Below are 24,342 nucleotides of genomic sequence, written 5' to 3' on the forward strand. Positions count from 1 at the left end.
GTGCAAGCATACTATTTCCTTCCATATCCCAGACATGTAAAATATTCAGTATGTTTACTTAATGCCTGTCTGTCAGCTTAAAAAGGATCTGGATAAATGACTTAGATGCAGAGAGTACACATTTTTCTGATTTGCCATTAGGTAAAGCTAGATACACATTATACAATTTTTGTTGTTCAATTTCCTTTAGATTTACCTTCACCTATGTAGTGCAAGAGCCTGCCTGATTGCATACAATTTGAAAGTGTTTGGGTTTGCCCTTATATTATATGATTTTGGTGAATCTAGAGGAAAGTTGTACTAGAAAAATGTATAGTGTGTAGCCAGCTTTAGTCTCCTAAATAGCCAGTTGCCTAATGCTTGGTGTGAACAGGCAGATTTATGGTTTATGGGCACAGTATTTGTTTTTACCTATATTATCATGCCTTTTGTTTCTCCCAAATATTGTTTCCGGTTTTAAAAAGCTTAGTGATGGGGTTTCCTCAATCCATTTCTTTAGAGCCTAGAAATAACAAAAATAGTCAAAATGGTATTGTTAGTGACAAATAAAGGGATATATCATAGCCATATTACACAATATAGATAGTTTACATGAGCACTTAGAGCAGAATGAAACACAAAACCAAAAATGTAGTACTGGTAAATTGCAACTTCCCAATCAATAGATGTGGTGACTGCACTCATTTTCTTTTTTGGGGCTTTTTCCCCATTGTTTTTACCAGGTGATTTGGCCAGTAACACACCCCCTGTATTAGGGTTCCCCCACTCTGGATGAAGGAGCAAGAGACACCTTTGGACAGCAGCACTGTCACTCTTGGGGGAGGGGAGTGTTAGATGTACTAGCAGATTTAGGTACACTAACAAATTGTAACTAACACTTTACAAGCAGTTACAGCAAACAGTTTTTTTACTTTTGAGATAAAGGTTTTACATAAACGCTGATCATTATAAGCACTCCTGTCAGTGGTAAAAGGTTTGTATCAACCCTCTAACTGCTACATCTGCAGGGCAGCTTGTTCTGTTGAAAAATAAAAGACTTACTGGCCAGATCTCCAAATGAAAATAATGAAATGAAAGCCTAAAAAAGAACACTAAAACCGAATGTTAAAAGCAAACCTTCTGAGGTATTTTTGAACAACTTTGTCATTTCATCAACTGTTGTGTTGACAATTTTTATAATAATGTTTGAACAAACATTAGTTCAAAAATCCACTAGTGTATGGCCCCAACCTCCTTCCAACAAAAAGTCCATACTGCTCAGGGTCTTGCATCTGAGGCCCAATGCAACGTTTACATCCTTTGCCCAGCTTCTTCACACCAATGCCTGTGCATGCACAGTACAATCGCATAGACTTTGGGAGGGTGCGTGGTCTAGCTCAGCTCATACGGTTTGGGGAAAAAGGGTAAACAAAATGTTCAAAGTTAAGGAATGTTTGAATACACTGCATACACAACACTGTTTAGGTGTCAGTACAGGGTAATGACACACTGGAAGTCTGAGAGGGATGAACAAACATCACTTCTTAACATATAGTAGGTATTTATATGCCACAATTGTAGCACACACATCGAAACATAAGTTGAACCGGAGACATATTTTCTTTTCGTACGTCACGGGACACAGAGCCATAAATCATAACATATGCGTTATATAGCCACTTATAGGTGAAGGACGCTGGCAACCAATCAGAATTCATGACCCCCTATATAACCCCTCCCACACAGGAAGTACCTCAGTTTTTTTGCAAGTGTCTAAAAGGTGAAGGTTGCCGTGGAGAGGTGCTCCACATGTTTGTTATGTTTCAAAGAAGAAGAAAAAAAAAAGATTATGCTATCATATCCCTAAAAAAGATCACCGGCCCTAAGGGGTTAGCTATCAGATCCATCTAAAACAGTCAATGGACTAAAAGGATGGTACCCAAGCCTCGGGAAGCAGATACGAGGTTTTGCCTGTAACGCTGTCCTTTTTTAGGCCCTGGACCCTGGGATCCAGACCCTTGGAATTCCAAACACCAAAGGCACTCTGTGCAGGGTGCTCTACAGGTCCAAGGCTGTGGCCCCTCTTATATAGGGGACCCAGTCCTTGAAGGTCTTTAAGACCATGCTCACCGTGAAGAGTGAAGAATGGATTCTTGCTTATAGCAGTTTCCTGCGGCAGGACTGGTGAGTTCATTTTAAATATTTACACAGCAAACAAAAACCTTAAAAAGGTTAAAAAATTGCAAAATTGTAAATATTTTATGCACTGTTCCCTTTAATAAGATTACAGAGACTTGGGCCAAGTGTATTTCTGCTTGTATTTACATTGTAGCAGGTTTATGCAAAGTATGTTTAAAGCATATTGATACACTGTTTCTTACCTTGAGCTGATTATCTGAAAAGTATCAGCTGTGACAAACAAGATTCAGCCTAAACTGCTCTCTCCCCCATAAGCGTTCGCATCGGCTGGATCGCGTGTCTATGGCGTACGCCTATTTGCGCGTGCGCGGGAAACTTCGCATTTAGGTACAGGCATACGCCGCGTGGTGGGCATGCTCTAACACAATTTGGCATGCACGTGAATGCCACGCACCATGCCGCACATGCATAAAAGGGCACGTTCTGCAAGGAACTGTTTCCAACACACTAGCCTCTGTCACAGACTGAAAGGGGACACAGAGCAGCAGTAGCTGGGTTGCGTGAGTCTCTGTGGGTGTATGTTACTGGCACGATTAGGTCCTGTATCTTAGGTAATCAGTGTTGTGTGCATTAGGCTGTATAAGCTTGGCACAGACCTTGAGTACACTTTAGTAGTACCTCAAGTTTGTCTTGCTATAAAGCAATGTCTGCCCGAAAGAGGGCTGGAGGGAGCACAGTTGGAAAAGGCACTGTGATGCCACCGTCAGGCACTGAAGGTCCTAGTCGTGCTTCCACTGTGTCTACTCCTCATGATAAGCCAGAGGCAATTAGCCAATGTGAACCATTACGGTTGTCAGGCATAGTAGCTTCCTGGTGTACTTCTGCCACAGCCTATGTTACCAAGCACGATTGGCATTGGCATTAGCCAGCCTAGAGGGTAGGATTGCTGACATGATTGCAGCACCACATGGATGAAAGAAGCGGGTTAGATCCCCCTTTCCTGAGCCGCCCCCTGAATCAGTTCAGGATTGGGCAGAGGATGGTGACTATAGAAGTTCAAGCTGAAAGTTCCCCTTCCGGTGAGTCCGAGTCAGAGGAATCTCCATTAGCCTCTCAACCCCAGAGATTGTTTATCCAGTCTCTTGCCGAGATGGTCCGGACTAAGTTTAAACTCCCCCTTAGAGACAACTGAAACCTCTTTTTCCTCCCTAGGCTCATTGCGCCCTCCTCAGAGTCCTCGGTCATTTCCCATGCATCCACTCTTGGAGCAAGAAGTGTATAATGACTGGGATCATCCGGAAAGGATGTTTGTTCCACCTAAAAGGTTTTCATTGTTATATCCTATGGAGGATACGTTTTCTAAGAGATGGAAAATTCCCACTGTGGATGCAGCCATTTCTTTGGTTAACAAGAATTTAACCTGTACTGTTGATAATGCCTAGGTTTTTAAAGATCCAGCAGATAAAAAGTTTTAATCTTTATTGAAGGCCTCCTTTGTGGTTGCAGGTTCTGCAGTACAACCAGCAGTAGCCGCCATAGGAGTGTGTCAGTCTTTGAAAAGACCGCATAAAGCGAGTGGCCAAGACAGTTCCTTCTCAGGGAGAATCTGTGGAAGATCTGTCAGATCTACCTCGCACTTTGTGCTGTTACAGACTCCATAAGGCAAATGTCACGGTTTGCTCTGATGACAGTGAATCAGAAATTACCATGTAAAAAACTACTGGCTAGCTTCCCCCTTCAGGGAGAATGCCTTTTTGGTGATGATCTGGATAAGTATATCCAAAAGATCTCGGGGGGGGGGGGTGTGTTGCTACCTGCAAAGAGGAGGAACAGGCATCCTTCCTTTAAGATCCCCAGCACACATAATACCAGTGCTTCCAGTTCCAGGTAGTGGCGACGGCCTCAACCGTCTGCATCCGGACCCAAGCCTTCGGGGCAAGGTCAGAAAAAGTCCTAGGCCCAGAGATCAGCCAAGTCTTCCTCTAATCCCTCTCAGTGAAGGGGCGCCCCCACTCGCCTGGGGGGTGAGGTAAGGCTCCTGCAGTTCTCAGGGGCATGGGTGGAGTTAATTCAAGACAACTGGGTTGTCTCCACCATTTCACAGGGATACAAGCTGGAATTTCGGGTGTTCCCGCATCCTCAGATTGTGAGGTCAAGTATACCAACAGATCCCCTAAAAGAAAGATGTCTCTTTCAGGAATTGGACCAGCTGAGAGCTCAGAGGGCGATAACCGAGGTTCCAGAAAAACTAAAAAGGTTCAAGGGTTTTTACTCAAACCTATTCGTAATTCCCAAACCAAACGGGGATGGTAGACCTATTTTGGATCTCAAGGTGCTGAATCAGTTTTTTGAACGTTCGTTCTTTCCACATGGAATGAATTTGTTCATTCGTAGCCTCCCTGCAGGGAGAGGAATTTCTAGCATCCATAGACATCAAGGATGCATATCTTCATGTGCCTATATTTCAGACCTACCAAAGTTTCCTTTGTTATGCGATGGAAACCATAATTTCCAGTTTGTGGCCCTGCCCTTCGGGTTGTCAAAGTACCAAGAGTGTTCACAAAGATCCTAGCTCCAGTATTGGCTGTTCTAAGGTCCCGAGGGATATCGATTATAGGATATCTGGACGATCTATTAGATTGATAGGCGTTGTCTCTAAGCCAAAATATCTTTCAGACTGTACATTTTTTGAAATGTCTGGGTTGGATACTGAACTTAGCAAAGTCAGCATTACAGCCAGTCCAGCGTCTGGAATACCTTGGGCTTCTTGTCGACACAGTGCCAAGATAAGTGTCTCAGACCTGAAGGTTCAGGTTCGGTCTATAGTAAGACTAAGATATCCATCTATACGTCTTAGCATGATGTTACTGGGGAAGATGGTGTCCACATTCGAGGCAATTCCCTATGCTCAATTCCATGCCAGACCCTTGCAGAACAACGTTCTGTCTGCGTGAAACGGAAAAATTCAGTCCTTGGACCAGTTCATATCTCTGCTACCAAGAGTACGACAGAGTCTGAATTGGTGTTTGTTGACCAGAAATCTGGAGAAGGGGAAATCCTTTCTTCCAGTGACCTGGAAGGTGGTGTCTACAGATGCCAGTCTCTCCGGCTGGGGAGCGGTTCTGGAGGAAGCCACTGTCCATGGGAAATGGTCTTGGGTAGAGAGTCATCTCCCCCATCAATATTTTGTAAATTCGTGCAGTCAGTCGGGCACTGAAATTCTGAATGCCCAGACTTCGGGGTCACCCTGTCAGGGTGCAATCCGACAATGCCACAGCTGTGGCTTATGTCAACCATCAAGGAGGCACAAGGAGTCTATCAGCCCAGAAAGAGGTGAATATTATCCTGTCCTGGGCAGAGAAGTTTGTGCCATGCCTGACAGCAGTGTTCATTCCAGGAATAGAGAACTGACAGGCAGATTTCTTGAGCCATCAACAGACGTTTCCGGGGGAATGGTCTTTACATCTTGAGATTTTTCAATTGATCTGCTGGGGGGGTCCCAGACGTAGATCTGTTGGCATCCAGGTTCAACAACAAATTGGAAAGATTTTTGTCCAGGACCAGGGATCCACTCGCAGTCGGAGTGGATGCTTTGGTGACTCTTTGGGAGGAGTATTCCCTGATCTATGCCTTTCCTCTGGTACAGCTGATATTGCGTTTGTTGCGCAGGAACCAGATGGAAGGGAAACCAGTAATTCTGGTAGCTCTGGCTTGGCCGAGGAGGATTTGGTATGCACAAATCTAGAGGTTGGCAGTGACAAGGCCTTGGGTCCTTCCACTGCGTCCGGACTTGCGCTCTCAAGGTCCGATATTCCACTCTGCTATACAGTCTCTAAATTTGACGGCTTGGCTATTGAAGCATTAATCTTCGAAGAGCAGGGTGTGTCTGGCCCCGCAGTTCATACACTGATAAACGCCAGGAAGCCAGTCTCTAGAAATATTTATTACAGGGTCTGGAAATTCTACATTGCCTGGTGTGAAGCCAGGAAATGGCATCCCTGCACATATATTATCGGGAGAATTCTATCCTTCCTGCAAGCAGGGGTAGATATGAAATTAGCTGGGCACGATTAAAGGGCAGATTTCAGCTTTATCGTTTTTTTCCAGGAACCGATCGCTTCCCATTCGTTGGTTCAAACCTTCGTCCGGGAATATTGCGTTTGCTTCCACCAGTGAAGCCACCATTGTGTCCTTGGGACTTAAATTTGGTGTTGGCAGTTTTGCAAAAACAGCCTTTTGAACCTCTGGGGCTGGTTCCCCTGGTTCTTTTGACCAAGAAACTGGTCTTTTTGATTGTGATAACTTCGGCTAGAAGGGTATCAGAACTAGCAGCTCTTGTAAAGAGCCATTCTTGATATTTTATCAAGATAGGGTGATTTTACGTCCTCACCCAGATTTTTTGCCCAAGGTAGTGTCCGCCTTTCATTTGAATCAGGACATTATGCTACCTTCTTTTTTTCCATATTTTCACTCAAAGTAGGAAAGGTTATTGCATTCCCTTGATGTAATGCGTACACTTAAATTTTATTTACAGGAAACAGCTCAGATTCGTAAGACCGAGAGCTTGTTTGTGCTGCCAGAAGGCCCCAAAATTCCTGTTGGATTCTCCAGGTTATTACCAAGGCGTATGGTTTTAGTAGGAAATGTCCCACCTTTTCCTGTAAAGGCACATTAGATGCCTCTTGGGGACATCTCCATCAAGCCTCTATGGTTCAGATTTGCCACTACCTGGTCGTCGGTACATACATTCACTCGTTTCTATAGAGTGGATGTAGGGACCCAGGAGGAGTCTGCTTTTGGCTGCAGTGTACTGCAGGCGGTGGTGTAATCCTTCAAGTTAAGGGTCAGATAGCGGTATTTTTTGGTGTCCCCCCTCCCCTCAGATGCATTGCTTTGGGACGTCCCATATGTTATGATTTATGGCTCTGTGTCCCGTGATGTACGAAAAGAAAAATTGATTTTTAAGTCTTACTTACTTGTAAAATCCATTTCTTGAAGTACATCACGGGACACAGAGGTCCCTCCCCTCTTCTATGGGGTCTTTTATTGCTTGCTACAATACTGAGGTACTTCCTGTGTGGGAGGGTTTATATAGAGGGTTATCAATTCTGATTGGTTGCCAGTGTCCTTCACCTATAGGTGGCTATATAACCCATATGTTATGATTTATGGCTCTGTGTCCTATACTTCAAGAAATAGATTTTACAAGTAAGTATGAATTAAAAATCAATTTTTCATGTACACCCCATCAGTACAAAGGTACAAATGCATGGGAGAACACAAATATGAAACACATGTTTTATTACAGGCACATACCAATACATGATTTATAGAGAGACCAAATGCACATGCGGTAAAATTGCCCCATGTATCAAGCTGCTTGTACATGTTGAAAACAAGAACAAGCCTACTTGTTTAATAAGCTAGTGCAAATGCAATGATTATGTGCAAAGACAATAATCCACAGCAGCCAATAAGAATCTGCCTTTTTCCTTACTATACTAAGATCAGTTGAAATTGGGTTGGTTGCTACAGTATAGGTGACTTTACATTACACAAACCTATCAACAGTAACAATGTTAGCAGATGTCAGAGGCAAACTTATAAGACTTTTGGTCTTCTAATAAGTGTGACACCTCTGCCCATAACTATGTTGCATATACAGTATGTAACAGTGATTTTTCAAAAATCACAAAAATAAAAGTAAAAAAAGTGAAAAACCAGAGAACATGCTTTTGGCAGTTGTAAAAGTATAATTGAGCACTGCCCCATGCTATCTTTTAAAAAGCATTCATTGTTTTATCTGGCGGCTGAGTCACCACAATCGTTTGCTTCCTAGTCTGCATTGAATATCACTCGCTTATATTGGCCATACTGGGATTTTACACTTCACTGCCCTTCAGCAGAATTGTATACTTCAGCGGTCAGAGGTGTTTAGGTACCTTCAAGTCAAACATTTTAATTTACCTATGGTCTAGTTGGGGACATCCCTAGATCAGCTGTCATCCTTTGAGGGCATGTTTTCTAAAGATTTCAACTCTCCAGGCCATATATCTAGGTTGTATTCCCACATGAGACGTATCCACATTCCCCCTCGAATATTCTTTATTTTATTTGGGAGGCCATCAAATCCTGTTCTCAATCCTTTCCTGAATGGATTGCTAAATTTGTTCCTACTTATCCATCCGCCTGTTTTTGGGGTTGTGGGGAGACTGAACTCATCTCCACATTTGGTGGCAAGTTCCCTGGTGTGAGACTTCTGGACTGAAGTGTTTGGAATCCTTTCAACAACATTTGACAGACCTCTCTTCCCTGAGCCTACTGTTGCACTTCTTAAAAGGAATGCCTTTGAACTTTGTAACAGGCAGTTCAAACTTATTCTGCAGGTCACCACAGCTGCTAACCAGAAGCTGGCAAAAGCCTGTAAAACTCCTAGGCTGAGCCTCATCCATACTAAAAATTGGGTCATGCAGGCTATGATTCATGTAAAAATAGAAGCCACCCTGCAGGATAGAGCATCTGTATACACCAAGCTTTGGCACCCTTGGGTGACCCACTTTCTTCACGCCTGATCTGTGTTCACTTTGTATCTAGAGACTAACCCCTTTCCTTCCATTCCTGTCGGTCCTTTTTTTTTTTTAACATATGCATATGTTCAGTTTTGTATTGTACCCAACGGTGTTACTGAACACTATTGCATTTATCGTTCTATACTTTTGATCTTTGTATCCAGGAAATCTATTTAATAATTACTGTAATAACGGAAGCCATGTTCTATGCTTTGTAGTGAATAAGAAAAATTAAACCAGGAAAAGTAAAAATTATAATTACCGCTACTAAAGCCCTGGTATTCACGAAGAGCAGTGTGCGTGTCTCTGGATTTTCATGATAGGATTCAGACAGGATAAACTCCAACTCTTCCAGCTTTGGATTTTCATTATCCTTTGCAATTTCCAACAGTTGTGGCAACTTAACTGTGGAAAGAAAAATAATGGGTTTAGAAAATTGCCAGCCTAAACTTTTTCTTAAGAGATGTATTTTAGTTATCCAAATTGTTTGCATATCAGCTACAAACAGAAGGTTTCATTTTAAATAAGGACCATGGCTTTACAACATTTTAAGTAACAGAAGGGTAGCCCCTACACAGTCTTACTATAATTACCATATCCATTATATCTAAATCACTGAACTTCAGTATCAGTTCTCTCTTACACAGCAGAAAGTCTATTTACAAATCTTTGGACGGATGTGACAAGCATTTGCCCAACCTTGATCCTCAGCTCCATCTAGTTCCCATAATGTGGAATTTTTTTCTGAAATACCTCAACCAGGAATGAAAACACACTAGATGGAATTGATAATCACAAGCTCCCACTGTATTAGGCAAAATATGGCTAGAATTTGTTAGTGCTGGGCATTGCTTTTCACATTCATCCAACCAAACATTTTATGAATAGACCTCATTGTGTCCAAGCAAGACTTTAGGAATCAAGACATTCTAATTCGGTGCTTCTTGATGGGAACATCACATTTGTGACTTAACCCAGTGAGAAAACTGTAAGGGAAAGATGGCGCAGGGGATGTGCAGAGGAAACAGAATGCTCTTTATAGATCTGAACACATGAAACCATCTTCCTGTTCTCTTGTTTGCTCCTCTGTACAGCTAAAAAATAGTTCTACGTATAAAACAGACTGGATGCTTCCTCCAACTACAAAATCTAGCGCAGATTATTACTAAAATACTGACATGGCATAAGGTAAGAAGGTATGCCCAGAGCAGCAAGTTGACCAGTGTAATCTATGCTCTTTTCCCCTCTTGAAGGGCCTGTACTGATCAGTGCCTACAGAGAGGGAAAAGACTGCTCAACCACCCATCTTGCCAGCATTTGGGTATTTTCCTTCCAAAGTGACTGATTTTTTTACACCACACTGTTCAGTACTGGTAAGGAGCACACTTTCTGGGGCAGAGCAATTCTGATAAGCCACCACCTGCTTTTAGGTATATTTATACCTTGTAGTACTAGTAGAAGGGTGCAGAAGAGCTGGGCGAGCAGTCAGGCCTTAGTCTGCTAGGGCACTGTGTAGCCTTAGTATGGCACCGGAGCACGATATTAATGCAGGTCTTTGTTATCTTTACCTTCAAACTTTTTAACTAGCTTCTGTTCAATGTCTGTAAATGTTCCATTTTTGATATTGGTATAAAAGTTCTGCAAATAATCCAGAGCATCTTGGGTACGGGCATCCTCATTAATTATGAGTGCATTATTACATTTCTGTTACAACAAAGAAAACAGGGTTTTAGGAATATTAGCAGATTAACCAAACAACATGATTTGGTGCTGTAAACTTTTGAAAAGTTTATTCAGCATTAGATTCCTTTGTATATGCTAGAATTCCCTTTTATGCATTTCCCTAATATTGTGTGTGGTCGTACTTACTTCCTTGAAACAAAAAAAAAAAAGAAGAACTAAATCATTGCAAATACAGTCAATACTGTGCCAATAAACAAGTGAATAAAACATTATTAAAATATTCTGCCAGGTGAATCTGCACAAAAATTCTTCAGGATGGTGAATTTTGAAACAGCTAGATCTTCTACAAACTCAGAGAAACTGCAAACTCGAACCTCAATTCTAATCTTCAAGTAGTAGGGCACACTTGCACAATAACTGTGGGTCCTGACCTCTAGTTTTGTGGCAAGATGGGCAACAGCCTCCCCCCCCTCCCCCAATCCCCTCATCTAATCTTCAGATCCTGCTGCAGATGTCCTATTTTTTACAACCAGTGACGGGGCTGTTTTTTTAAGACTCACCCTCTTCAGTTTTATAGTCCATCATCAATATTTTCCTTGAAACCAATATACTGTATGTATATTTATTTATAAAATATGTATGATATTGCAGTTATCCTAGGACAGGGGCAAGAATGTATCCTTACTTCAACAGCAGTTTTGTGGGTATGCACAATTTATTTTATTTCAGGTACTTGTATAGCGCTGTCAATTTACGCAGCGCTTTACATATACATTGTACATTCACATCAGTCCCTGCCCTCGAGGAACAATCTGAGGTCCCAAACTCACATACATACACAGTAGGGCCAATTTTTTTTTTATACAGGATTCAATCAACCTACCAGCATGTCTTTGGAGTGAGCATGTGCATCAATTTTGTGCACATATTCACAGTTACACAAATTCTTTAACAGGCATTGCATCGCCTTTAGGCTTAAAAGTGTATGAAAACCCTCACCTTGTAAAACAACCCATTTACTGTTAAATAAAAATGAAAGGCAAAAACATAGTGTCTTGAAAAAGTATTCATACCCCTTGAAATTTTCCACATTTTCTCATGTTACAACCAAAAAAACGTAAATGTATTTTATCAGGAATTTATGTGATAGACCAACACAAAGTGGCACATTATTGTGAAGTGGAAGGAAAATGATAATGGGTTTCAAATTTTTACGAATAAATATCTGAAAAGTGTAGCATGCATTTGTATTCAGCCCTTTACTCTGATACCCCCAACTAAAATCTAGTGGAACCAATTGCCTTCAGAAGTCACTTAATTAGTCCACTTGTGTGTAATTTAATCTCAGTATAAATACAGCTGTTCTGTGATGCCCACCAAGGTTTGTTAAGAGAACCTTAGTGAACAAACAGCATCATAAAGGCCAAGGAACACACCAGACCGGTTAAGGATAGGGAGTTGTGGAGAAGTTAAAGCCAGGTTAGATTATAAAAAAATATCCCAAGCTTTTAACATCTCACAGAGCTCTGTTCAATCCATCATCTGAAAATGGAAAGAGTATGGCACAACTGCAAACCTACCAAGACATGGCCATCCACCTAAAAGGACAGATCAGGCAAGAAGAGCATTAATCAGAGAAGCACCCAAGAGGCCCATGGTAACTCTGGAGGAGCTGCAGAGATCCACAACTCAGGTGGGTGAATCTGTCCACAGGACAACTATTAGTTGTGCACTTCACAAATCTGGTATTTATGGAAGAGTGGCAAGTAGAAAGCCACTGTTGAAAGAAAGCCATAGGAAGTCCCATTTGCAGTTTGCTAGAAGCCATGTGGGGGACACAGAAAACATGTGGAAGAAGGTGCTCTGATCAGATGAGACAAAATTAAACTTTTTGGCTTAAAAGCAAAACACTATGTGTGGCGGAAAAATAACACTGCACATCACCCTGAACACACCAACCCCACAGTGAAACATGGTGGTGGCAGCATCATGTTGTGGGGATTTTTTTCTTCAGCAGGGACAGGGAAGCTGGTCAGAGTTGATTGGAAGATGGATGGAGCTGAATACATGACAATTTTAGAAGAAAACCTGTTAGAGTCTGAAAAAGACTTGAGACTAGGGCAGAGGTTGTTCACCTTCCAGCAGAATGATGCCCCTAAACATACAGCCAGAGCTTCAATGGAACAGTTTAGTTTAAAAAAAATATCTTCATCTGTTAGAATGGCCCAGTGAAAGTCCAGACCTAAATCCGATTGAGAATCTGTGGCAAGACTTTAAAATTGCTGTCCACAGACGCTCTCCATCCAATCTGACAGAACTTGAGCTATTTTGCACAGAAAAATTGGCAATAATGTCACTCTCTAGATGTGCAAACCTGGTAGAGACATAAAGGACAAAAAGACTTGCAGCTGTAATTGCAGCAAAAGGTGTTTATACAAAGTATTGACTGAATACAAATGCACTCCACACTTTTTTTTTTTTTTTTTTTATTTCTTTATTAAATTTTCCAGGTAAAAAATTATTTACAACACTCCAATCGCTGGAGAATTTTTTCATATACATTTTACACATATTACCTTTTATCCCTCTTTTTTCCCCCACCTCCCTTCCTTATCCCTCCCCCCCCCCCCCCGTCTCTTCTTATCATTCGACTCCTATTATTTCTCTGTATTCCCTTGTGTCCTTAAACTCTTGCCACTCATCCCAAATCTCCTCTTCATTCCCCTGTTCCTCCTCCTCCCAGGTCCTCAGCTGCTCCAACTTTCTTATTTTCTCTACTTTTAACAGCCAATCTTTCCTGGAGGGGGCCTCTTCTTTTTGCCAATTAAAGGGAATCAAGCTCTTAGCTGAGTTTAATAAGTGAGGGAGTAATGTTTTTTTATATTGCTTCACTGACATATGGGTTCCATGAAGCATGCATTTCCAAGGATCCAAGGGAATATCTATTTTAGTAATTTTACTTATCAATTCTATAACTTCGCTCCAGAATACTTTAATTTTTGGGCACTCCCACCATATATGGGCTATAGTCCCTACCATCTGACATCCCCTCCAGCAAAGTCTTGAACTCTCTACCTGAATTCTTCCCATCTTATCAGGAGTGTTGTACCACCTTGTGATCAATTTATAGTTCATCTCCTCCGTGTTGGTGTCTATCGCGGATTTATGTACTAATTGAAGGCTCTTATCCCACTGTTTGTTGTTACTACACGGGCCGAGGTCTCTTTCCCATTTTTCTTTTAATGATATTCCTCTCTCTTTTGTTATTGTTAACAGTATTTTATACACATTCGAAATATTATTTATTATCTTATCCTTAAGACATAATTGCTCAAAAGGGCGGAGGTCGTTTATATCTCTCAATGGCTGCGGTAGTGACAATGTGAAGTGCTTTAGTTGGATATACCTCCACTCATTTAATCTTCCAGTTTTCTTTCCTTTGTTTCAGCTCCGCCAAGGTTATAATTTTCCCCTTCTCTACTATATCCCCTAATTGTGCTTCTCCTTCTTCTATCCATTTACTTAATTCCTTCTCTTCCCCTGGTGCAAAAAATTTTGTGCCCTGTAGCGGGATCAGTGGTGAATTGTGTTTCCAATTTTCTTTTTTATGTATATTATCCCAAACCTTAATAGCATGTCTTGTGATTATATGCGTGTTAGTGTCCAGATTTCTAAACCTCTCAGGTATCCATATAACTTTTGCTAGGTGTGTACCACTCATCGTGCTTTCTATTACCACCCAATTTCTATCATTATTTTTTTTGTCCATTCTATCACCCTTGTGAGTATTGCTGCAAAATAATAATTTTTAAAGTTGGGTAGGGCTAGTCCCCCTTGTCCCTTACCTTTACATAGTGTAGTGTACTTTACCCTTGGCTTTTTGTATTTCCAAATAAAGTGGGATATTAATCTTTTAAGTGTTTTAAAAAATACTTGAGGTAATGAAATCGGAATCATCTGGAATTTATATATAATTTTGGGCAGGATTATCATTTTTATCGTATTTATTCTCCCTATCCAGGAAAAGATTCTCGGGGATAATCTATTTAATTCTGATCTTACTTCATTCAGAAGTTCTAGAAAATTTGTTTTGTAGAGTTTTTCTGGAGTTGGGGTTAATTTTATCCCTAAATATTTAATCTCATCTTTTCTCCAGTTGAACTGAAATTCTTTTTTTAACATCTCCTCTTCTTGTTTAGGGATATTAATATTTAATATTTCTGATTTTTTTTGATTAATTTTTAAATTGGATAGTTCTCCATATTGTTTCATTATTTTATTTATGTTGGGCAAAGTGATCCTCGGATTACTTATGTAAAGCAGGATATCATCTGCAAAGGCAGATACCTTATGCTCCACTTGTCCCACCTTTATGCCCCCGATGTCCACACTATTTCTAATAGTTGCCAGTAGTGATTCCAAAGATAAGACAAATAACATCGGAGACAAGGGACATCCTTGTCTTGTTCCATTGAGCATTTTAAACGAGTCTGACAAAGTTCCATTGACCTTTACCTTTGCAGTTGGTTGATTATACAAAGTTTTGATCCAGGCCAACATTCTAGGTTTTATTCCCAACTCCACTAGGGTGTTTATCATGAACTCCCAGTCTACCCTGTCAAATGCTTTTTCCGCATCTATTGACAGGAGTAGACTGGGAGCTCTGCTTTTTACCATATGGTCTATCAACAGTATAGTTTTTATCCCATTGTCCTGTCCCTGTCTCCCCGGAATGAATCCTACTTGATCATTGTGTATCCACTCCCCCATTAGGTTCTTCATTCTAGTGGCCAAAATTTTTGTGAATAATTTAGTATCAACATTAAGTAGGGAGATGGGTCTAAAACTAGAACATAGTAACGGGTCTTTTCCCTTTTTCCGTATAACTGTGATTGATGCTGACAGGGCCTCTCTACTCATCTCGTACTGAGTCCCTATTCCGTTTATATATTCTTTAAATCTTGGGATTAAAATGTCCTTAAATTTTTTATAATAACCTATGGTAAACCCATCCGGTCCTGGGCTTTTACCTAGACTCGTTTCTTTAATGGCTCTCTCTATTTCTTGTTCTGAGATTGGTCTTTCTAAGAATGTTAACTTTTCCTCATCTATCTTTGTCAGTCCTGCGTCTACAAGGTATTTTTTGATTTTCTCCCTCCTTTCTGTTTCATTCCCCTGTATCTCACCTTTCTTTACTGCATAAAGATTTGCATAGTAGTTTTGGAATTCTTTGGCTATTCCTGTCGTTGTTTGAATTATTTCCCCATTTTTATTTTTAATTTTATCTACAAAATTTTTTCCTTTCTTCTTTTTCAGGATTTTTGCTAGGTTTTTCCCAACCTTATTACTTTCAATGTATTTTTCTTTTATGCATCTTTTCATTTCCTGCTTTATTTCCTGTTCTAGCAGATCTTTCAATTCTTCTCTCTTCACCTCAAGTAAATTATTTATTAATATATCTTGTGTATTTTTATGTTTTTGCTCTAATTGATGTACTTCTGTCATTAGCCTAATCTTATCTTTTATTCTTTCTTTTTTCCTTTGGGTCCCCTTTGAGATAAATATGCCCCTCATATAAGCCTTATGAGCTTCCCATACTATGTCTTTTGGTGCATCTTTTGTATCGTTTATTTGAAAATAGAATTCCAACTCTTTCACTATTTCTTTTTCCCACTTTTTATCTCCAAAAATCTCCTCATTTATTTTCCAAGCATCCATCCTAGGTCGCTCTTTCGCCATTTTTATTTTTACCATAATGGGGGTATGGTCCGACCAAGTCTTGACCCCAATCTCTGCCTCGCTTACCCTTTCGATCCACCTATGTTCGATTAGTATATAATCCAATCTTGAGTATGTTCCATGTACACTTGAGTAACATGTATAATCTCTATCTTTCGGATGGAGAATTCTCCAAATATCTGTCAGTTGATTTGTAAATAATTTTTCCTTTATTTTCTTTGCCTGTACTTTATTTATCCGTAGGGTTTTTGATGTGGTATCTACTTTAGGGTCAAGGCAGAGATTGAGGTCCCCTGCCAGTATGACTCCTCCTTTTTTAAACTCCATTAATTTTTCCAGTACTTTACCTAGGAAGTCTACTTGTCTCTCATTAGGGCTATATATATTTACTAGGGTCAAATCTTCATCTCCTATTTTTCCTCTTAAAAAGAGGTATCTTCCCTCTGGGTCTACCTTTCTCGACTCTAGAACAAATCCAAGGCCCCTAGAAATGCCAATGGCTACTCCCTTGGACTTCCTCACGGGTGAGTCCGCGTAATACCAGGTAGGATGGCTCTTAGAATACAATCTGATATTAGATGCATGAGATAAATGAGTCTCCTGTAAGAATGTCAAATCTGCTTTCAAATAACTAATTTCTTTTAAAATTTTTTTCCTTTTTTCTGGAGAATTTAAACCTCGGACATTGTAAGATAATATGTTAACTATAACCATTGTTTCTTAATCTTCATTACTGTCTTTCTCTATCATCTCTTCACCTCTAAAGTGGCCATAAAAACTGTTCAACCAACACCAGGGATCCCTAAGAGATGGCATTAATCCCTCTGATTTTTCTTGTCTTGTGAGTTCTCTTAATTCTTGTATTTTCTTATAGGAGACGTTTTGATCTATTGACTTCTTTTTCCCTCTTTCTTCCCCTTTCCTCTTCCCACCCCTACCCTCCCCTCCCCCAACTATTCCCGGTCCCTCCATCAGGGTTGTCGATTCTCCTTCCTCCCTTTCCAATCGACTTGTGGCCGAGGTCGAGCTCTGCTAGTGGTCACCGTTCCCTCCCATCTTCCCTACCGTAGGGTCTAATGGTGACGGCCCGCTGATCTCCATAGGGCCACCCGTTTTTTATTCTTACTTGCTCTTCCTCCCCTCCTCCCCTTCTCCCGCCAGCCCTCCCCCCCTCCCCCAATCCCCCCGGTCCCCCCAGTCCTTTTTCATCCTTTTGTTTTCATCTTTTTCTTCTGTTTCCACTGATTCAATTCTCCTTCATCAACTTCTTCCTCTGGGCACTCCTGGTCTGTCCAGCCTGGAATATCCATAAGTGGGATTTTTACTGCTTCACAAAAGTCTTTGGTTTCCTCTGGGTATCTAAGGAGTACTGTCCTCCCATCTCTTCTCACTCCTAGGCCTGCTGGGAAGTTCCAAAAGTATTGTATATCTTTTTTCTTTAATATTTCTACCATTAGTCTAAGAATGCTTTTTCTGTTAATTGTCTCTTTTGCTAGGTCTGGGAAAATCTGAATGTCCTCCCCGTCATATTTTAATTCCGGTCTACTTCTCATTTTCTCCCAGATCTGGGCCCTTGTCTCGTATTTATGGAATCTTACAATCACATCTCTTGTTTTCTCTTTTGGTAGATTGGTTGGTTTACGCAACCTATGAATTCTCTCAAACTCAATTTTATCTGTGGTCGCCTTTCCCAGCAGAGGGTTAAATAACTTCTCCAGGGTTTCTTCTAGTTTTTCTGTTGGCCCTTTCTCTGGTAATCCTCTTATTCTCAGATTTTTTCTTCGATTTCTATTCTCCTGATCTTCGATTTTGTATAACATATTTCTCTGCTCCCTTTTCATTTTTCTCATTTGTTCTTTTAGATTTTTTAGTTCTTTTCCTTGGGACTCAACCTTTTCTTCTGTTTCTTCTACTCTGCCCAGAATATGCCCAAAGTCGACGTGTAAGGTAGCCATCTCGGCTTTGATGGATCTTTCAAGGCTGGCAAACATTTCCCGCATTTCTGATTTTGATGGTGGATAATCTTTTTCATTGAATTCATCTTCTCTATTCATGTCTCCATCCTCTATTGTTATACTGCTTTCTCTTGACACTTGTAGGCTTTCTTCTCCACTTACTCCTATATGCTTTTGATTCTTAGTTTTCTTGGTTCCCTCTGTATTTTGTTTGGATCTAACAACCGGTTGGTCCTCTGGCTGTGTGTTTTGACCTTTTCCCTCAGGTGTCATGTATTTTTTAATTGTTCCTGGGCTTGCTGTAGTTTTTGGAGGCTTCCCTGCCACTTCCTTTGCCGGTTTACCTCTCATTGTGGATTCGGCTCTGGGGAATAAGCCCTCAGTATAGCTTCCTCTTATGTCTCTATTTTCAGTATGAACTAAATATCATATACATTTATTCAGTGATTCAAGTAAGAGAGGTCCCACACTTTTTCCACGACAGTCTCACTAGTTCTTAAGCTATACACTCACGCATGATAATATAGCTGTGCTACCAGGGGAAGCTGTTGTTGAAGTCAAACGTATGAAAATTTTGGTGGTTTCCCCTCTCACTTAAGTACTCAGATTCCCGCACATTTCTCAATGCGCGTAAGTAAGATCTGGGGGGTTTCCGCCCTCACCTAAGTGAGTAGAGTCCCGCACTTTTTCCAGAACCGTTCAACTAGCTCTTAAGCATACACTTGTAAATAAATACTGTAGCAGTGCTTTCTAAGAAAGCTGGTATTTGAAATTGGTCATATAAGGATTCTGGGGGGTTTCCCCTCTCATTCAAACAGGCAGAGTCCCGAACCTTTTCAACACAAACCCACCTTCTCTTAGACCTTATACTCATAGATGACAATATGTCTTTGCTTTCAGAGAGGGCCGGTATATTATATCCAATAAAGGAGGATTCTGGGGGGTTTCCCCCCTCCCTAAGTAAGCAGAGTCCCACACATTTTTTCCAAACAGTCCCGACAATTCTTAAGCTATACACTCATGAAAGATAATCTAGCAGTACTTCCAAGGAGGGCTGATATTGAAATCCTGTGCAATAAAGTCCTGGGGGGTTTCCCCTCTACCATAAGTAAGCAGTGTCCCGCATAATTTTCAGAACCGTCCCTCTGACTCATTAAACTGTAAACTCATAGATGAAAATATACAGATGCTTTCACAAAGGGCTGGGAATGAGATCAAGTGTAGTGCAATTCTATAGGGGTTTCCCCTCATACTTTGGTAAACAGATTCCCGCACATTTTTTCTCAACAGTCTCATTGACTCTTAAGCTATATACTCCTGGGTGATAATTTAGCAGTGCTTCAAGGAAGGCTGATTTTAGGATCCAACGCAGGGGGGTTCTAGGGGATTTCCCCTCTCGCTTAAGTAAGCATAGTCCCGCACTTTCTTCAGATTAGTCCCTCTGTTCTATTAAGCTGCATACTCATATATGATAAGAAGACAATGCTTTTTAAGAAGAGCTGATGTTGAGAAATAAACGTACAACCTCTCTGGGGGGTTTCCCTCGCACTCAAGCAAGCAGGGTCCCACACCACTTTTCCATCACAGTCACATTAGCTCTTAAGTTATATAAGTAAGCAGAGTCCCACACATTTTTTTCCAAACAGTCCCGACAATTCTTAAGCTATACACTCATAAAAGATAATCCAGCAGTACGTTCAAGGAGGGCTGATATTGAGATCATGTGAAATAAAATCCTGGGGGGTTTCCCCTCTACCACAAGTAAGCAGCGTCCCGCACAATTTTCAGAACCATCCCTCTGACTCATTAAACTATAAACTCATAGATGAAAATATACTGATACTTTCACGAAGGGCTAGGAATGAGATCAAATGTAGTGCAATTCTATAGGGGTTTCCCCTCATACTTTGGTAAACAAAGTCCCGCACATTTTTTCTCAACAGTCCCATTGACTCTTAAGCTATATACTCCTGGGTGATAATTTAACAGTGCTTCAAGGAAGGCTGATTTTATGATCCAATGCAGGGGGGTTCTAGGGGATTTCCCCTCTCGCTTAAGTAAGCATAGTCCCGCACTTTTTTCAGATTAGTCCCTCTGTTCTATTAAGCTGCATACTTATAGATGATAATAAGACAGTGCTTTTCAAGAAGATCTGATGTTGAGAAATAAACGTACAACCTCTCTGGGGGTTTCCCTCGCACTCAAGCAAGCAAGGTCCCACACCACTTTTCCATCACAGTCACATTAGCTCTTAAGTTATACACTCCAAAATGATGATAGTATTTTTAAGAAAGACTGTTTTGATATCGTTCATATGAAAATTCTGGGGGGTTTCCCCTCTCACCAGTCCCCTTCGGCTAATCTGTGGCGTTCCTTGTAGAGTGGTATGGTGGGGATGATTACGATGTCCAATGTTGCTGGGTCTCTCCAAACTGGATCCCTCCAGCACTGGCCCCTCGGCGGTGTTCACTCCAATCAGACCTTCTCTCCTGATCCTGGACGCCGGCTCTCCCAGCGTCTCAGCAGCCCCTGCGCTCGGCGGCCACCTCTCCAATACACAGCCGATTCCAGTCTCCAGGAGGGACCCAGGGTACTCGTCCTCCCTCCTCCAAGCCTCAGGGAGGGTTGGCAACCAGGACCTGGTCGGGGCCTCCGGGTAGCGGGGAGGGGGGGTAGCGGGATCCAGCTAGGCAGGCATCGAGGCTAGGTGAGAGAGCATTCCCTCACATCTCTCTGGGCGGTGGCTCAGAGACTCAGCAGGCCGTCGGGATCAGCTCCATTAGCAGGCTCCTCCCTCCATGTGAGCTGTCCGCTCTCCACACTTTTCACAAAATTATTTGTAAAAAATATGGAAAACCATTTATCATTTCCATTCCACTTTACAATTATGTGCCACTTTATGTTGATCTATCACATAAAATCCCAATACAATACATTTACGTTTTTGTTTGTAAAATGTAGGAATTATGGGGTATGAATTATTTTTCAAGGCACTGTATATGTATACAAATCAAAACATTATAAATACCTTTTATTTACCCTTTTTTTTTTTTTATAAATGATCACATCATTTCTGTTCTCAGTTGCATAGGGAATTTAGGGAGGAGAAACACCAGCACACTGATCTTCTCAGTGAATTGCTGTGCAGGGGGATGGGGGTCATTCGAGGAGAAAAAGTTGAGTTCCCAGCTTAGCTAGAAATCTGACCTCGCTGTGCTTGCATGTCTAGTGGGGTCAGTTTTTAATAGGAAAACCAGGTATTTCACACAAAGGAAGCAGTACAAAGAGAATTGGATACTTTTTCATACAAATATGTTATACAGCAGGCAATATCATGAGATGTTGGTTTTATATATTCATTAACCACATTTTTAAATCCCTCCTCCAAGTCTTAAAGTAGCAGTTGGTTTCCATGTAGATATTTTAGGATAACTCACTGACACAAACACTTGAGTGCTGATAGCTTTAATAGCTGGAATGAGGACACACACATCAGTTTGCAGCTCTGATCTCCACCTTATTCTTTAGCCTGGAATTTTCTTTTTAAAGTGCAACACCACCCAAAACATTTTTATTATATTTTGATAGAATAAGAAGGAATGGGACATCCATTTGACACCAAAATGAGAAGGAACGTGTGTCACCAGTACAGGAAAACACATCCCTTCTCCACTGTAAAATAAAAACAAATATCAGTTTTGTTGCGGTTTGTGCTCCCATTGTAAAGATTCTCCCTCCCATCACTTACAGTCCTTCTGACCCCCTGTTACCAGGATAGGAAATTAGGGAAAATCTCCCTAACAGAGTAACAGACAGCAATAAAACCCTGACAGTATTTCCAAACTCTCTTCAAAGCTAATAAAAAACACAGGTTTTAACTAAAAGACAAACACCTTTAGGTCCCTTTCACATGGGCGCCTCCTCTAAGCGACATCCGATTGCTCAGCGGGGGATCTTTCCGCTGATCCCTGCTGAAAAGGCGGTTGACAGGTCCGTGTCTGCTCCGCTGTGCAGAGTGGCCACAGACACAGTCCTGTCCTCCTCTATGGGGCAATTGGATGGAAACAGACCGCTTGTCCGTTTCCATCAAATGCCATCCGATCCGATCCACCAGGCGGATGGGGAATAGGACCACCATCCTACTGTTTTTGGTAGACAGGATGGGATCGGATGGCAGTTGTCCACTGACATTCGCCGCTCCTAAAAGGAGACTGGAGAGTCTGATCAGGTCCACCTGAAAAACTGACAGGCGGACATGATGGGATAGCCTGTGTGAAAGGAGCCTTACAGATAATCCTGTTCTAGCAGTAGGTTTCAGATTTTTAAATCTTCTAAAGCTGACCTGATCAGCAAACATATTGGTGAATTTGGAAGGAACTGGCTGTAACTTGGGAGGGATAGGCAGAGTTTAAAAAATAACACAATTAAAGCAATTTAGTGCTGATAAATAGGTCAAATGTATTATTTGCTCTCCAGCAATGAACTTTCCATTAATGTGGAAAAAGGAAAGTAAAAAAGTAAAAATATAAAAGCTGCACATACCCGTAAATGTTCAGTATATGTAAACAGAGCACTACACAGACGACTCTCCTCCTTTTTATCTTCCAGCTGCAGCAAACGGCTTTTCTTCTGAATGTCAATAATCCAGTTGTCATACTTCTGGGTTCCAAAAGTCCGGCTCTGAATATCCGACATAGTCTCTAAAGCCACAATGATGCATTTACTATTAAAATAATCTTTGTACTGATTTTCAGAACCAGATACAACAAACTGCAGCAAACCGGACAGCAATGCAACTCTCCCCTTCTGTATTGCTTATCCAATGTCTTTAGTATTTTCTGTGCCACACACCTATAACAAGTGAAGCCTGGAGCTATCAAACACCCCCCCCTCCCCATACACACACACGCTCTCTGCAGCCCCCCCTTTTACCACCAAGTGGACTGACAGGAGAGGCTGAACGAGCGTCTCTGTCTGATCCCAGCCGCTTATTCCTTCCCCCACCCCACCCCTCCTCCTGTCAGCAGGGAGACCAGGAGAGAGGACCGGAGCCGTAGCAGGTGAGAATGGCTGCGGGCTCTTCACTGTTACCGGGATCAACGCCCGCTCTGTTCTTCCCCTTTCCTCCTCATTGGCTGTGGCAAGGGACCAATCAATGGAGGCCGAGAAAAGGGTCTTGGGACATGTGGTCCCAGAAGACAAGTGGCCACAGGTAAGAGTGGCTGAGCAAACTAAAGCCCCCAGAATGCTCAGGGAGGGAGAGCTTGGAGCCACGTGTTCTGCCAAAAACTCCAACTCAATCAATTGATTCACTGTACATAGGATATGTGCATTAACGCTTTCTGTGTCCCTGGTAGTCAGGAATTCTGAATACATTCGACTACAGGCCTATTCTACCCAGGAATAAAAAAAATGTTTATACTAATTCAGTTCTGCACTTAAAGAGACATATTTCGACCAAATTCAGTCGCACCTTACTAGTTTAACCACTTTACCACCGGAGGATTTTCCTGCTAAAAGACCAGGGGTTATTTTGCGATTTTTTACTGCGTGACTTTAACGGACAATCGAGCGGTCGTGCGACGCTGTACCTAAACGAATTTCACGTCCTTTTTTTCCCACAAACAGAGCTTTCTTTTGGTGGTATTTGATCACCTGTGCGATTTTTTGATCACGCGCTATAAACAAAAAAAGAGCGTAATTTTTGCAAAAACAACAATATTTTTCACTTTTTTTTATATGAAATTCCCCCAAAAAAAATGTAAAAATCAAAATTTTTTAAAATTTTCGGCCAATTTGTTTTACGCTACCTATGTTTGGTAAAAAAAAATCGCAAAAAGCGTATTTTGATTGGTTTGCGCAAAAGTTATCGCGTTTACTAACAAAGGGAAAGATTTTTGTCATTTTTGGTGTTTTTTTTTTTAACGAGTAATGGCGGCGATCTGCGATTTTTTTTGCGGTACTGCGACATTGCGGCGGACAGATCGGACCCTTGACTGACATTTTTGACACTTTTGGGGGTACCAGTGACATTACTGCAGTAATCAGTGCTATATATATGCACTGGAACTGCAAAAATGACACTGGCAGGGAAGGGGTTAACAGTATTGGACAGGGAGGGGTTAAGTGTGTCCTAGGGGCGTGATTCTAACTGTGCAGGGACAGGTCTACTAGTGTAAAAACAAAGATCAACAGTTCTACATAGTAGAACTGTTTGATCTTCACTTTTACACAGGGAGAACTGACAGGTGGCTTGTTTACACAAGCCGCTCTGTCTT

General features: G+C 41.3%; 1 protein-coding gene across 1 annotated transcript in view; it reads right to left on the reverse strand.

Moving 5' to 3' along the window:
• Window positions 1-24,342, reverse strand: part of RIGI (RNA sensor RIG-I) — a gene marked incomplete at its 3' end in the record, with an annotated part of 83,402 nt that overhangs the window by 12,228 nt on the left and 46,832 nt on the right. The window contains exons 13-16 of the mRNA XM_082265782.1: window positions 22,607-22,764; window positions 10,256-10,391; window positions 8,950-9,092; window positions 412-502 (exon numbers count right to left, since the gene is read on the reverse strand). Of these exons, the coding sequence (XP_082121908.1) occupies window positions 412-502; window positions 8,950-9,092; window positions 10,256-10,391; window positions 22,607-22,764 (528 nt within the window). The remainder of the gene's footprint in view (window positions 1-411; window positions 503-8,949; window positions 9,093-10,255; window positions 10,392-22,606; window positions 22,765-24,342) is intronic.

Source organism: Pelophylax lessonae (assembly GCF_965119305.1).
Source record: "Pelophylax lessonae genome assembly, chromosome: 1".
Lineage (NCBI taxonomy): Eukaryota > Metazoa > Chordata > Amphibia > Anura > Ranidae > Pelophylax > Pelophylax lessonae.